Here is a 13,562-nt window from a genome sequence, read left to right on the forward strand (position 1 = left end):
TGACTATAATTCACATTTAAGACCCTGAATTTATTAGCATCTATGTTCTATTCAAGGTTAGGGGTATGGCGCTTGGATTGTCAAGGGATGCAAATTGCTCTGTGCTGTTATTCTGGAGTGAGTGTTCCTGAGCTCAGATGCCAGGCCAGGAAAATAATCATTCATGACTCAGGTTCTATTTTTGAAAAAAACAAAAAACAAAAAACAAAAAACCCTCAAGACTTGGAAACTCATTTCCCTTGGTGAATAGGAAGTGACGACATGCATAACTGGGTAAAAGGGGACTTCACTTTCCTCTAGGAATGATAATCACCATGGTTGAGAGAATGAATGGGAACTGCAGGCTGGAGACTTCAGGTAAGCACAGTTCTGCTGGGCTGTGACTATTGTACAGCTCATGGGTGAAAAATCTAAAGTTTTGAAACTGCAAGAGAAAGAGGAATGAATTATTCTCTTTTGGAAATGACTTGGTATGGCCAGAAGAGAGGCAAGGGATAATCAGAGGCTCCAGGAGACTCTGATGGCTCTCCTTGACAAACGAATGTGATGGAGGCAATTAGTCATGTGTTTGCTGGCCTAACACACTTTTGGAGAGAATACATTTGTCATGATCCATCTAGCCTAAACCTCTTTGTGGTTGTGGGCAAGGGCCAATGGGGAAGACATCTTAGCCAGTGAATCCCAAAAGGAAGAAGTGGAGGGGCTGTGTGTTTGTGTGTGTGTGTGTGTGTGTGTGTGTTTAAGATTTTATTTATTTATTTGACAGGGAGAGAGAGAGAGAAAGAGTGAGCATGAGCAGGGGGCAAGGGCAGAAGGAGAGGGAGAAGCAGACTCCCCACTGAGCAGGGAGCCTGATGCAGGACTCCATCCCAGGACCCTGAGATCATGACCTGAGCTGAAGGCAGATGCTTGACCAACTGAGCCACCCAGGCACCCCAGGGCTATGTGTGTTTGTAACAGGTAGGCCATATGAGCCGGGGGTGTGCCCAAAAGGGTTTCCTTAAGAAGGGCAGTTTAAGCTGAGAGTGGAAACATGGTTATGTAGAAAGAGAGTACAAAGAATATTTCAAGACAGGAGAATCACAAGGCTCCAAGTCACTCTGGGTGAAACAAAGAAAAGGGAGAATGCGTGAAGCCTACAAACGGAGCAGAGAGGACTTCTGACTGAACTCCACACACAGACTACCTTTGTTCCTCCCTGAAATGCTAATGCAATGATTGTAAAAGGACCCCCAAAAGGCACAGACCCACAAGGACAAAGAAAAAGAGAAGCAGCACAGGTGGAAGAAAGATAACGACCGAGTTTTGGGAGTTGAAAAGCAAACCACAAATAGTGACTTCATTAGCAGATGACAGAAAGCTGAAAGCTAAGAGCCTGTGGGTTTGCTGAAGACCAAGCCAAGAGCGAGCTCAAGCTGCATAATCCTTGCCAGGTGCAGGAACAGAAACCAGCCAGCGCCTCTGTGGCTGTGAGAGTCTGGTGGAACTGCAATCAGAAGTCGGGTTGAGGGCTCCGTGCAAAACTGCCAGACTCCTAGGCTGTTTCTCCACTGTATACACCCAGGTGACCAGGACACCCTTACGGTCATGGACTAAATGTTTGTGTCCTCCCCCCCCCATTCACATGTTGAAATCCTAATCCTTAATGTGATGGTGACAGGAAGTGGGGCCTTTGGGAGGTGATTAGGTGGAGCCCTCATGAATGAGATCGGTGCTGTTATAAAAGGGACTCCAGAGTTCCCTAGCCACTTCTGCCATGTGAACACACAGCAAGAAGATGGCCGCCTATGAAGCAGGAAGCCACCCTCAACAGGAACCCGCCAGCATCTTGGTCTTGGACTTTCCAGCCTTCAGAACTGTGAAAAATAAATTTCTGTCGTCTATAAGCCATCCAGTCTATGCTATCCTATTAGAGCAGCCCAAACAGACTAGGACACTGATTAGGGAAGACCTGAATTCTGGGTTCTGGGAGACAAGGACAGCTAAGGGTGGCAGTGCTGTCCCAAAAACAGGGAATGAAGTGAAAACCTACATACTGAAGAAGACCTTGTAGGCTCGACCTGAACATACTGGCCACCAGGTTCATCCCTAGCAAGGGATTAGGACACTAAGCAGTGTCCTGGGAAACCGACCAGTCCAAGAGAAAAGGCATACAGATTCTCGTATTTGGGGTCACTCACCTAAAAATCCCAGCCTGACCATCCTACCTCGAAGCCGACCATCCAACAAGCTGCATTCATGCACACAAAATGTGCCAAAATATTCTTAGTGCTTCAGTCTTAAAAACAGACATCTGAGAATCACCAGCCATTTGAAAAAAGTCCCAATCAAAAAGCCAGAGACCTGAATCACAATTTTAAAAAGCAGAGAAGAGAAGAAATTTGAAACAATCACTAACATAATCAAAAAGTAAAGAGGAGATAGTACATCTGTGAAATTAATACAGGGTATTAGAGAAGGGAACCATTACAGAGTAAAGCACATTTAGAAATTGCAATGTGAGCGCGGGAATTACAAGTTCAATGGGAGGAAGGGCCACAGAGAGGAGAAGAGCAGAGGGAGAAACAAAACTGAGAAAAGGTTGGAAGGGGGGCAAGGGTGACAGGAGATGAGAAGCCAGGACATCACCCAGGGCCACATCAACCGCTTGAAGGTGACTGGTGAGTGCTGTGGTTTTGAAATTTCATCTTCAAGCCCATGGGAGCCACTGAAGGACAGCAAACAAGAGAGTGACATTTGGCCCAAGCTGGCCCATAGTCCATGGCCCGGAAATCCAGCGAGATTACAGAGTTGTCTCTGAGATCTGATGGTCTCGATCTCATTTATATTCTATTCTAACAAACCATGGAAAACTCTGGAGTAAGAAAAAAAATGATATCCGTTGGCTGATTTTTTTTTTTTTTATTGTGATTCACTTCTAGTTCTCAACTTATTTCAGGTAAAAAACTGTTGTCAGCTTGTTCCTTTCAACTCCCATTACTCTTTGTTTTGAAAAGGTTATAACTGGAATAAAACAACGCTGGCTTCAAGCCAAAATCATGAAGGGTGTAATTAAGCAAGATTTTCTGTCTATGCACCCAGCAGGGCCATCCTACTGAGGGGAAAAAACGGAGATTCAAAAGCAATTGTGTGTTTTTTAAGAATAAGAGAACAATCTACCCCACACACTTTACATAGTAAATGGCAGCTGCTGACATTTTAATCAAGATAAAAACAATAATAAAGTCACAGTGCTCTTTTTGAGGCAGAAGGTAGTCCCAACTCAGGAATTTTGGCAAACATACACGTATGCGCATTCTGTTCTAAGAGACTGAGAGCTAGCACTTAATTTATGATACCATGCCTGCCTGGACAACAGGGAAGTACAATTTTATACTTCCCCCTCGCCATTATGAGTTTATCTTTCAAACACTTTTTTTTTTCACTTTTTAAACCCTTACATTAAAAATTAACTTAAAGGATAGAATTTTAACTTTTATTTATTTATTTATTTTTTAAGATTTTATTTATTTATTCGACAGAGAGAAAGACAGCCAGCGAGAGAGGGAACACAAGCAGGGGGACTGGGAGAGGAAGAAGCAGGCTCATAGCGGAGGAGCCTGATGTGGGGCTCGATCCCAGATCGCCGGGATCACGCCCTGAGCCGAAGGCAGACGCTTAACCGCTGTGCCACCCAGGCGCCCCTAGAATTTTAACTTTTAAATAAAAGCCACTTGTCCTACATCATAATGATGTGTCACGTTGCCTTTCTCCAGTTCAGATGAAAACGGGCCAGCCATTAAGGGACAATCACTTAGGCCCTAAGAGGCCTCACTGCACGTGCCTGAAGGCTTTAGCTATCAGAGATAGCCTGGGAATCGTTTGGAGAGACATGTGAAAGGTTTTGGCTATTAAGGCATTTCCTTCAGTATTTTGTTGGCTTAAAAGATTACAAATCTAGGAACACTTCCGGGGCGTATGTTTCAAGCATCAGGGCTGGACTATAGTTTCAATCAATGCTAGTTCAAGACTTACAGGAAACGAAATCACTGATAGCAGGTACCTGATGATGGATTCTGAAAGCTTTTTTTTTTTTTTTTTTTCCTTTGGATCATACCCAATGGTCCCTACAAGACACAGAGCGGAACACTCAAGGCCTTTGAAGCCCGGCAGTCAGCTAAGATGTTGTGATTGGTATAATATTGTAGGCCGCCCAATTTATAAATTGTGTTCATCAGGGAAAGCAAAGGGCACTTCTTTATTGTTCTTACCTAATTTTTCTCTCCAACTTATCCTTGTGGATGGTTAGGAAAAACTAAATTTATCGTGGCTTTTTTTTTCCTGGGATTAAAAAGTTTTAACTTTCTCGTGAGAATAAATAATGACCTTCTCCCTCTTTAGGATATCATAACAGAAATGGGGGGACAGGGGTTATGGGACATCCTGGTGACAGGAACAAAGAAGATTCACATTCCAGGAGATGTGTTTCTGACTGGCATCTGGCTGGCAGCCCACACTTCTAAGCCCTCCGTGGGTGAATTCTGGTTATTTCTCACTGTGCTCACGTAGGGTCCGCTGAGCCACGTCTCAATGGGGTTTGCAGGCCCTGAGGTCTGGGTATGTTTTCCACCACACCCCAAACTGGACTGTCTGCTCTAGAGTCCTCAGTCCCCTGCAGGGAAGCTGCCCAAGAGCCTGCCAGCCTGCACCACCATCGTTAGCCATCTGCCTTGCTCAAAGGGAGACCACGTGGATTCTTTCCTGTACTGGCATCCCCCTCTTCCCCAGGAGCTGAAGGAGATTTGAGAGTGCTGACCCAAGTCCCTTCTTCCTCTCCAGCCACGTGACAGTTCACCCTGAAAGTTGGTTCCTTCCTTGAGTCCCAAATGAAAATGCACGATGACCCTTTGCTTCTGACTTTCCTTGAAATCTAACTGGTCTCCTCCCTCCGTGACTCAGAGAATAAAGGTCACCAGGCTATATATTTTACCACTTGCTTTCCCTTCATTTCCTATCTTCTTCCTACAGGTCACCAGAGATCAGAAGAGATGGGTTTTCAACTTCCTCTCCCTGTCGGGGTGGGACTTGCTCTATGTCCTAGACTCCTTGTTCCCCATGATATTATCTTCCATTTATCCCTCCCTGGCTTCAAATGGCAGAATGATACTGTACGGAGGAGACGCCTGTGGGATGCCTAGGTTTGGTAGCTTTACAATATCCTCTCGATCACCTTCGTACAACAGCAGCTTTTGATCAAGGAGGCAAAGGCAAAGACGGAAATAACCTCCAATACCGCAGCCTCCCTATTCCTTTACCCCTTTTGTTTCTCCTTCTGTATCCTAAGAGAACCGTGGTGAAAGGGCACCTAGAGAAAGGTGGGGCTAAGGGAGAAAAAAAATATGTAGGTAAATTCAGACTATGTATTGATATTAATGAAATAAAGGAAAGGATGAGAGGATGCTGGAACGCAGGAGGAAGGCAAAGAGGGAGGAAAGGGACATATATATGGACTCATGGGTCTTGAGAGATGGGCAAGAAGTCTTACTGTGGGTTTTCAAACAAGACAAGGTTAGAGCAGGGGGATTTCTTTAAGCCCTCGCCTGTGGCTTTCAGACAGTCATGTTTTTCTGGGCGGGCACTGCCGGATGAGTGAGGAGTTGACACAGTCACTAGTGTCTCTGGCAAAATGAGGAAATGGACGCAGCACGATGACACGCTCAAACAGTTCAAGGCATGGGACTCATGGGCTGTCTTCTATTCTAAGTCTATGCCCTCTCTACTCTGTTGGTGAAATAGCCTTACGCTTTCATATAAAATGTTGTTCATAGTAGATGCAGGTACACAACAGCTTTTTGGTTTTGTCCTTCACGGAAAAAGAGCTGTTGGTCACCATGGTTTCACCAACTTCTCACTGGCTGATGAAATTGAAAACTCTGGGAACTCTGGGAACTCCTGTCTGAGGACCGGAGCCCCACGAAAATGAGCTGCTTGCTCCTCCTGGGAGCTGACATTTGCTGAATTAATGTCCACTGAGCTTTCCCCATGTTCTAGGCACTGGGTGAGGAGAGCTCAGGAGACATGCCCAAGTTCGCAAGACAGAGAGGCTTTGCGGCCAAACTTAAGCCCAGTGCAGGACACCTTCAAACACGGCTCTTGATCTACACGGACACTGCTTCTCGACTCTTCTATTTTGGAAAGCCCTTGAGCACCTGTGATATTATTGGGCCACACTACACATTTTCATTTCTCCTTTGAATCACTTCAATGTTCATGCTCTGTGATTAATTGTGAAGCTCATACATGCAAAATAGGTACCGAACATGTCTACAAAATGTTGAAAGAGGAGAAAATTTAAAGATTCCTTTCATAATAGTATTGCCCTATATCCCGTGTACCCACAGCTTCTGAGCACAATATATAGCCCCTCTCCTTCCCTTCTCTCTCTCTCTCTGTCTCTGTCAATCTCTCTATATCCCTATATATGTAAAATACATATGTACGTGTATATGTGTTTTAATATATGTACATATGCATGTGTATAAAATAAATATAAATATTATATTTATATAATTCAAAAATCAGTTTGCCTCTCCAAATTTGCTATTGTGACTTTTGAGAGGGACAAGGGAAGGGAGAAGTATTACCAAGTATTAACTGAACTGTGATGCTTTGAAAGACTGTTCTGGTAGCTTCGATTTATAAATCACTGAGAATCAAATAAATATTTAGTTGGCTAGAGCCATTTTAAAATAAATTTAAAGAAATAATTCATTTTTGTCAACTTGGAAGTGCTGTCTAATCCTTGTTTTCCTGTGATATACACAGACTTTAAATCTCACACATTTCTAAAGGTGTTCAGATTAGTATGTATCCATTAAAAAAAATCCTACAGAATATTCAAGTGCATGTTCAGAGTACCAGATACATCTTTGAATCTTTCTGCTTTATTATTAAAACTCTGGTAATGTTGTGGGGGGAGGGGAATCCACAGTAACAAAGAAATGCCTTATTTATTTGGGGATGCAGAATGGGTTTGATATTAGTGACTCTTTCAGTTCTGAATGAGGTTATGTACTGAACTTGGAAATTTGTTAGAATCATTAAAGTCTTCTGTGATCATATTTGAGATTGCCTTCACATGATTTGTTAAAGAACACAATTGTCATAAGGAAATTATAGAACCTCATTTTTGGAAATGACACGGTAATATTCTTGGGAGCTGCAGAAATCCATTGGCCTACTTGTCCTTGCATTAAGTGGACCTAGGAAACTACGGTTTTTAAATTCTGAGGCTTACTTACTGTTTTTTTCTTTCATCATACGACTAAAATGTCTCTTCCCTCGGGCAGCCTCACCCTCTCAGGTAGAATCTGCGTGTCATTCCCAGTGTCTCCTCTGACTTTGTTCATGCATCTATTCTATCGCTTATTATGTCACCTTGTATTCTGGGGTGCCTTCTATCTTATTCTCCTCAACTACAAACTAGTTGAGTGCTCATTTATTTATCTCTGTATTCCAAGTATTTAACAGATGCCTCGACTCCTAATAAGTGTCAAAAAAAAAAAAAAAAAAAAAAAAAAAAAAAAAAAAAAAAAAAAAAAAAAAAAAAGAAAAGAAAAGAAAACCCAAAAAACCTGGCAAACAGTTCCCTGAGCTGTGATGAAATGGAAATCAGGTCATCACCCTTGTCATAACTGTATGCAGAGTCAGAGCATGTCTGCACATTAGCTGATGAAGAATTCTTTTATAAAGACCTTTTGGCTTCTTGCTCTTTTGTGGTTCCTTCCAAGCTTTTAGTGATATCTAGAGGAACAGAGGTGGCTGTATGTGTTCAGTGGTCTATGTTACCTCCTATTTTTTACATTTGCCCTGGCATATGCCTGGGAAATAAGATTTCACAGTCTATTTCCTATTCTTGTAGGATCAGAATCTTACAGGGAAGCTTCACAGTTGAAAAGAATCCTTAGAGCAAGGTAGGCATTCAAAGGTAGCTTCTGTTCTTAGAGAAAATACATATGCAAAACTAAATGGCCTATTTCCTGTCTCAGATCATGCACAGCCTGAGATCAGGGATTTTTCCATTTGTCTTTATATATACAGACACCAGGAAAAAGAAATAATGAACAAGCGAACATTTAATATATTCCGATTGTGAATTTCGGCTCGTGAATTTATTAACATCCAGTTTCTATTCCAAGTTAGTTTTTCTGATTTTAAGAGAGAGACATAGTGGCCGGTAGATATTTTCAGTAGAGTCTTGAATCTAGAGCAACATGTCATTATTTCAGAACTGTCCTGCAGGGGCAAACTCAACAAACCGCCCGAATCGGATGTTGGGCTCAGACCTTGCTAACACTCATTATTTGTCTGGAGAGAAGCAATCCTCTTTTGTGATTTTCAACTCAACCCTGGATTATTTACAAACATCTTAAGCAAACACTGTGAATACAGTAACTATAGTAACTCCGAAAAGGAGAGCAGTGAACCAAAACTTGAAACTCTAGCAGAGAGGAAGCTACCACTTTTTGAGCTGAGGGTTGAGATCTTCTAAGAAGATATGCGGGAGGCCTAAAATTTGCTTCTCATTAACAAGCAAACAAGAAAGACCAAGAGAACAAACAAAAAACCTTCCAAAGCCAAAACAGACATTGGAAGAAACAAGTTATTCCAACAGAGCAGATCTCTAAAATAAATGGTATTTCCCACATTTGATTTTTTGGTAAGTGAAGGACATGGATGGATTTACTTTTTGCTTGTTTGTTGCAGAAGCTGGCTATGTATAAATGACCTGTAGTCCTTTAACTCAATTTGCTTCCCATTGATAGGTAAGACCAAGAAAATCTGGGTAGAGAATATTATTTAAAAAAAAACAAAACAAAACACCTCTCATGAAAAACATTCCAACTTAACTGCCGTGGGAGTTTTCAAGATCCATTAATTCATGTCTCAACAAATAACTTTTCTGTTAAACTCCTTTTTTGCATATTTTCTGGATCTGTAAGGCATTCAGGTGATTGCATCCTTTTAAGCAGATCTTACATAAAGTATTATGGGGCTACAATGTTAATTTTTTAGTTTTGATAAACATACCACGGGTATATAAAATGTTACCATCAGAAATACCAGGCAAAGCCTATGGAGGAATAATCTGTATGAATATTGCAATACTTTTTTTAATCTAAAATTATTTTAAAATAAAAGTTAGAATAATGTGAGCCTAAAGTTTGGAGCCGAAACTGACCTGGATTTGTACAGACATTAGGGCTCCAGGATTAGCTCAAGGCTACCTAGCGTGCTTGCTGTAGGCCTCTGTCTCCCAGCTCGATACTCCCCCACCTCTGTTGTGCTGAGAAGTGAACCACTTCTGCCTCACCTACACACGCACTCAGTGCTACCCGCTGGCACAAATCCAGGGATCTGCCTTAGATTATTCTGTGTTCCTAAAACTAGAAGCCATGCCGGCACAAATGAGCTGGGTCAGTACCACTGATTCCAACTGTAAAGCCAGAGGCCAGAACACACAGTCACCAGGTGCGTCACCTACTTATTCAATATCCGAGGTCAATACCATTCCAGAGCCCAGAGTGAAATGTGGCACCATCGGTTGACAAATGGGAAACATCCAGACGCAGTGGTCTGGGCGAATGTTTCTACTACACTGGACTGTGTTTCAGTTAGTCACAGATTCTCCCACAGAGTGCCATTAAATTAAAAAAAAAATCATAAGGATGAAGGGGCTAATTATCACATTCTAGGCCCTGACTCACTTCAGGCTATCAACCAGCACCACAACTGGAATAGGGGCAAAGAAAAAGCCAGTTGTAGAATTACATAGTAAAGCGATTTTATGTTTCCCGTAAGAAAATGTTACTTCCAGTCTCTATAGAATATGCCTACAACTTTAGAATAAACCGTAGAAACGCAGCAACTACCAGAACTCCTTATTTGCTGCACTTAGGAGATTCACTTGTAATTTTGGAGATGCAATTTTTTCTAAGGCAAGTTTCTAGGGTTTTCCATAGGGTCTCCAGATGACCGTAAGTACAGCTATTGCATTATATGAGCAAATCATCTATCCTCAATTTTTCAGAATATGGATCTCTAAAGTGGGCTGATGCTTGGAGAGTTGTCTTTTGTTTGTTTATGTGGGTTGGGTTTGTTTTTATCCACAGAAGATTTAGTTTTCTGTTTAAAGCAAAGTTAGCCTAAATTCTTGACTTAAATTTTCCATGCCTTCCAGGGAATGGAGAGCTTATTCCATGGTGGCGGGGGGGGGGGGGGGGGGGAGGACTGTATTATATTTAGAGGTCAGTTTCTTTTAGTTTTTACTTATTATTATTTTTTAAATTTACTTTTTAAAGATTTTACTTATTTATTTGGGGCAGGGAGGGTCTCACAACTCTGATATCATGACCTGAGCCCAAATCAAGAGTCCGGTGCTTAACCGACTGAGCGACCCAGGCACCCCTAGGTCAGCGACCCAGGTACCCCTAGGTCAGCTTCTCTTTTCTTTGGACTGATGGGCACTAATTACCAACTAGTTGTGTTAAGAAGAACCCTACTCCTAAAGAGGTCTGTGAAAAGAGGGAACCAGCCCATGTATTAGCTTGTTTCAAAAGGGCTCTCACATCACACACACGAGGACTCACTGCATTCTCAGAGAATGAGCTTGCTCTCAGAGTCCGAAAACACAGGTTTCCTTGGGTGGATTTGCTGAAAAGATTCCAGCTTTAGTACCTAACATGAAACGGAGGATCTAGCTGACAGAGAGTCAGGTAACTTCTGGCAGGTAGCAGCCCTGAGACGGAAGCAACTTTCTAAGGAAAAGAAAAGCCTTGGCATGTAGTGGATAATGTGAAATGTAGTGCATAGTGTGAAAACTGCAGCCCCCTAGCTATGGGATTTGATAAGAAAATGTTCTCTCTCTCCACCAATTATCCTCTTCCTCTGCCCAATTTCTTTCCCTATATTTACAAAGCCTTACAGGCTTTGCGAGAATGCCAGGGGCTTCGTCCTGAGGTGATATAGCCCCCACTTACTGAGAAGGTGCTTCTGTTCAGGGAAACACAAGCTCTAACGTGGCTGTTGCTGTTCGAGCAAGACCCAGCTGTCGGGGCTGCATCGTGGAAGAGTCGATGCGGCTCGTGCAAATGCGAACACATTTGCTAATGTTTGATGTCTACTATTAAATACGCAATGTTATTTATGATGATTTATGGTGGGTTTTAGTTAAAGGCACTACAAGAAATGAAGAAAGCCAGGGTTCGCTGAATTCTTCATGGCTACAAGTGAGGTAGGGAAGCTGAAGGGACTCCATTTTAGAATAGCTCCTTCTCTGCTGTTGTTCTGCCAGGCCCCATTTCTGACGAAGCCAAAGAAGCTATGTTCCCACTTCAAGGGAGAAGCTAGAAAGTTCATCATTCTCTGAGTTTGTCCTAGGTCCCTAACACCGGATAACATCTAAGGAGAGCCTGGGACATCTAAACATGTCCCAGGACATTAGCTTCCAACAAACCTTGGCCGACGATGGCATCAACATTCCCTACCTCCAGTGATTTGTGGAATGACACCTGTTGTTCACCTGACACATCGTCTGGATTCCTGGAGGCACGCATACCCTAGGGCCCTTTCCAATATAAGCCCCTAACCCCAAGTGACATTGAAACTCCTTCTCCTTTCCTTCCTGAGCCTCCCAGACACTCCATTCCATCTGCTATTTTCTGTCTGTCACTCACGCTACTCAATAAATTCTGCTTTCGCTCTCCCAGCTTGCATTTGATTTCTCTCCTGCATGAAGCCAAGGACCCTCTTAGCTGGTCTTGCGAGAGCCCCCTCTGGCTCCCAGGCTGCCTGCATCATAAGTATATAACAAAAAATATGGCTATATTTGTGTCAACATACCATTTTTTATGTGTTTCCTTTTTGGAGTCAGGGATGGTTCTTTGGTGGCTGGAACGGTTATTAGGTCATATCTTTACCTCTGTTTGTCTGTATGTATCTATTGTTCTTTTTTGTTTTCCTTAGTTGTTGGTGCTAAGTACACAGCATCTCAGAGCCTTTTTCTGCTAAAGGCAGCACAATTAAGGATATTTGAAGATTAACACCAGTACATAGATTAGCCACAGAAAGCAGTTCTAGTACCGTCACGGTCCACGTGATGGAGAGCTTGTGACACACAAAAATCTGTATAGTGTTTAGAGTTCAGTTTCTTTTAGGTACCATTTTTCTTTGTGCTGATCACCAATTACTGACTAGTTGTGTAACTGGTTAGGTTTTAGGTACCACAAAACACAGTAGGAAACAAACACCGCGAATGAATGAATCCCGAATCTCCTAATTGCAAGGCTGGCAACCTTCTCCTCCAAACCCTCAATCTTCTTAAGTTCTCAGAGAGAATTTTCTCTTGGATATAGCATATCTTCACATCCTTTCTAATCTCTCCCAGTTTGTATATTCACGTTGTGATGCTGTTACATTTCATACACTCAAAATGGATCATCAGCCAGTTGCCCAGACCCAGGAAATAGCCCCTAAGCAAAGCAAACCATAGTCGGAAGTTTACCTTAGTTCCTTGAAGGGGTCTGCCCTGACATTAGGTGTCTCTATAGATTTAGGGAACACTGTGCCCTCCGCTCCTGTAAACAAAAGACAAAAGCAAACAGAGGTTGGAGACTTTGGACATGTCACCTGGGGGCACAATCAGCACAGCAAGTAGAGCTAAGTGTAGGGTGAATCCTTCACACAACCCAAAGAGCATATTTTGCCCTTGGCTTTCGCTCCTTGATAGGGGAGCACTGAATCAACTCATGCAAACGGCCTTTGAAAAAACAAGGAACTTCTTTTGAAAGTGTTCTTGCTGAGATCAGAGTGAGGCCACGAGGCAAATACCATGTTGATTTAAAAAAGAAGAAGAAGAAGAAGAAGAAGAAGAAGAAGAAGAAGAAGAAGAAGCCGCCGCCGCCGCCTAAGAAATGGCACCATCTAACTCTTGTCTCTCATCAACTATTAATAATCACCCAGCTGGAAATGTTTTGGAAAGCAGCAGCTGAAGCCCTCTGATTAAGCGCAGGGCCCAAATCACAGAACACATCCAGCACCTAGGCTGGGGGTGGACGGCGGAGGACACCCTAACACTGTAAGGTATCCGCCTAATGACATTAAGGAAACAAGTTTTCCGTAAATAAAGTTCTACACTATTATCTTGAGGAGTTAAACAAACAGAACACGAGGAGAGATCGTTCGACGTTCACTGCTTTTACACTTCGAGTATCATTTAACATCGATCCCCAACCCAATCTAGACATTTAGCTCTTGACTTTGCAATAAGCTTTTATCTTTACAACTCGTCATCACCAGCTGAACCTTCCCAGCCATAAAGATGGTGATTATCTGATTTGTCTGCTCCCAGAGTGTTTTCAAATCATTTCAGCCTCAGTTTATCACAGACAATTGCACTGGATATTAGTTTTTCAATTAAACTTAGCCAGGCAGTATCCTGCACTTGGAAGGAAAGGTGTTTATTTTTATACCTTTTTTGGTGTCGTTCTTTGATGCCACAAAAAGGGGCAGAATAACATCTTGCA

General features: G+C 42.5%; 1 protein-coding gene and 1 long non-coding RNA gene across 4 annotated transcripts in view; one reads left to right on the top strand and one right to left on the bottom strand.

The window, feature by feature from the left end:
• The window catches only part of LOC103664550, a 55,797-nt gene extending 55,440 nt beyond the window's left edge, over positions 1 to 357 (top strand). Inside the window, exon 7 of the long non-coding RNA XR_005834842.1 lies at positions 301 to 357. This is a non-coding gene — a long non-coding RNA (uncharacterized LOC103664550). The remainder of the gene's footprint in view (positions 1 to 300) is intronic.
• Positions 1 to 13,562, bottom strand: part of SGCD (sarcoglycan delta) — a 547,542-nt gene that overhangs the window by 79,887 nt on the left and 454,093 nt on the right. For all 3 annotated transcript variants that reach the window (XM_008692457.2, XM_008692456.2, XM_008692458.2), the window contains exon 6: positions 12,542 to 12,614. In XM_008692457.2, coding sequence (XP_008690679.1) covers positions 12,542 to 12,614 — 73 coding nt within the window. The remainder of the gene's footprint in view (positions 1 to 12,541; positions 12,615 to 13,562) is intronic.

The sequence above is a fragment of the Ursus maritimus genome, unplaced genomic scaffold (assembly GCF_017311325.1).
Source record: "Ursus maritimus isolate PB19 unplaced genomic scaffold, ASM1731132v1 scaffold_15, whole genome shotgun sequence".
Classification (NCBI taxonomy): domain Eukaryota; kingdom Metazoa; phylum Chordata; class Mammalia; order Carnivora; family Ursidae; genus Ursus; species Ursus maritimus.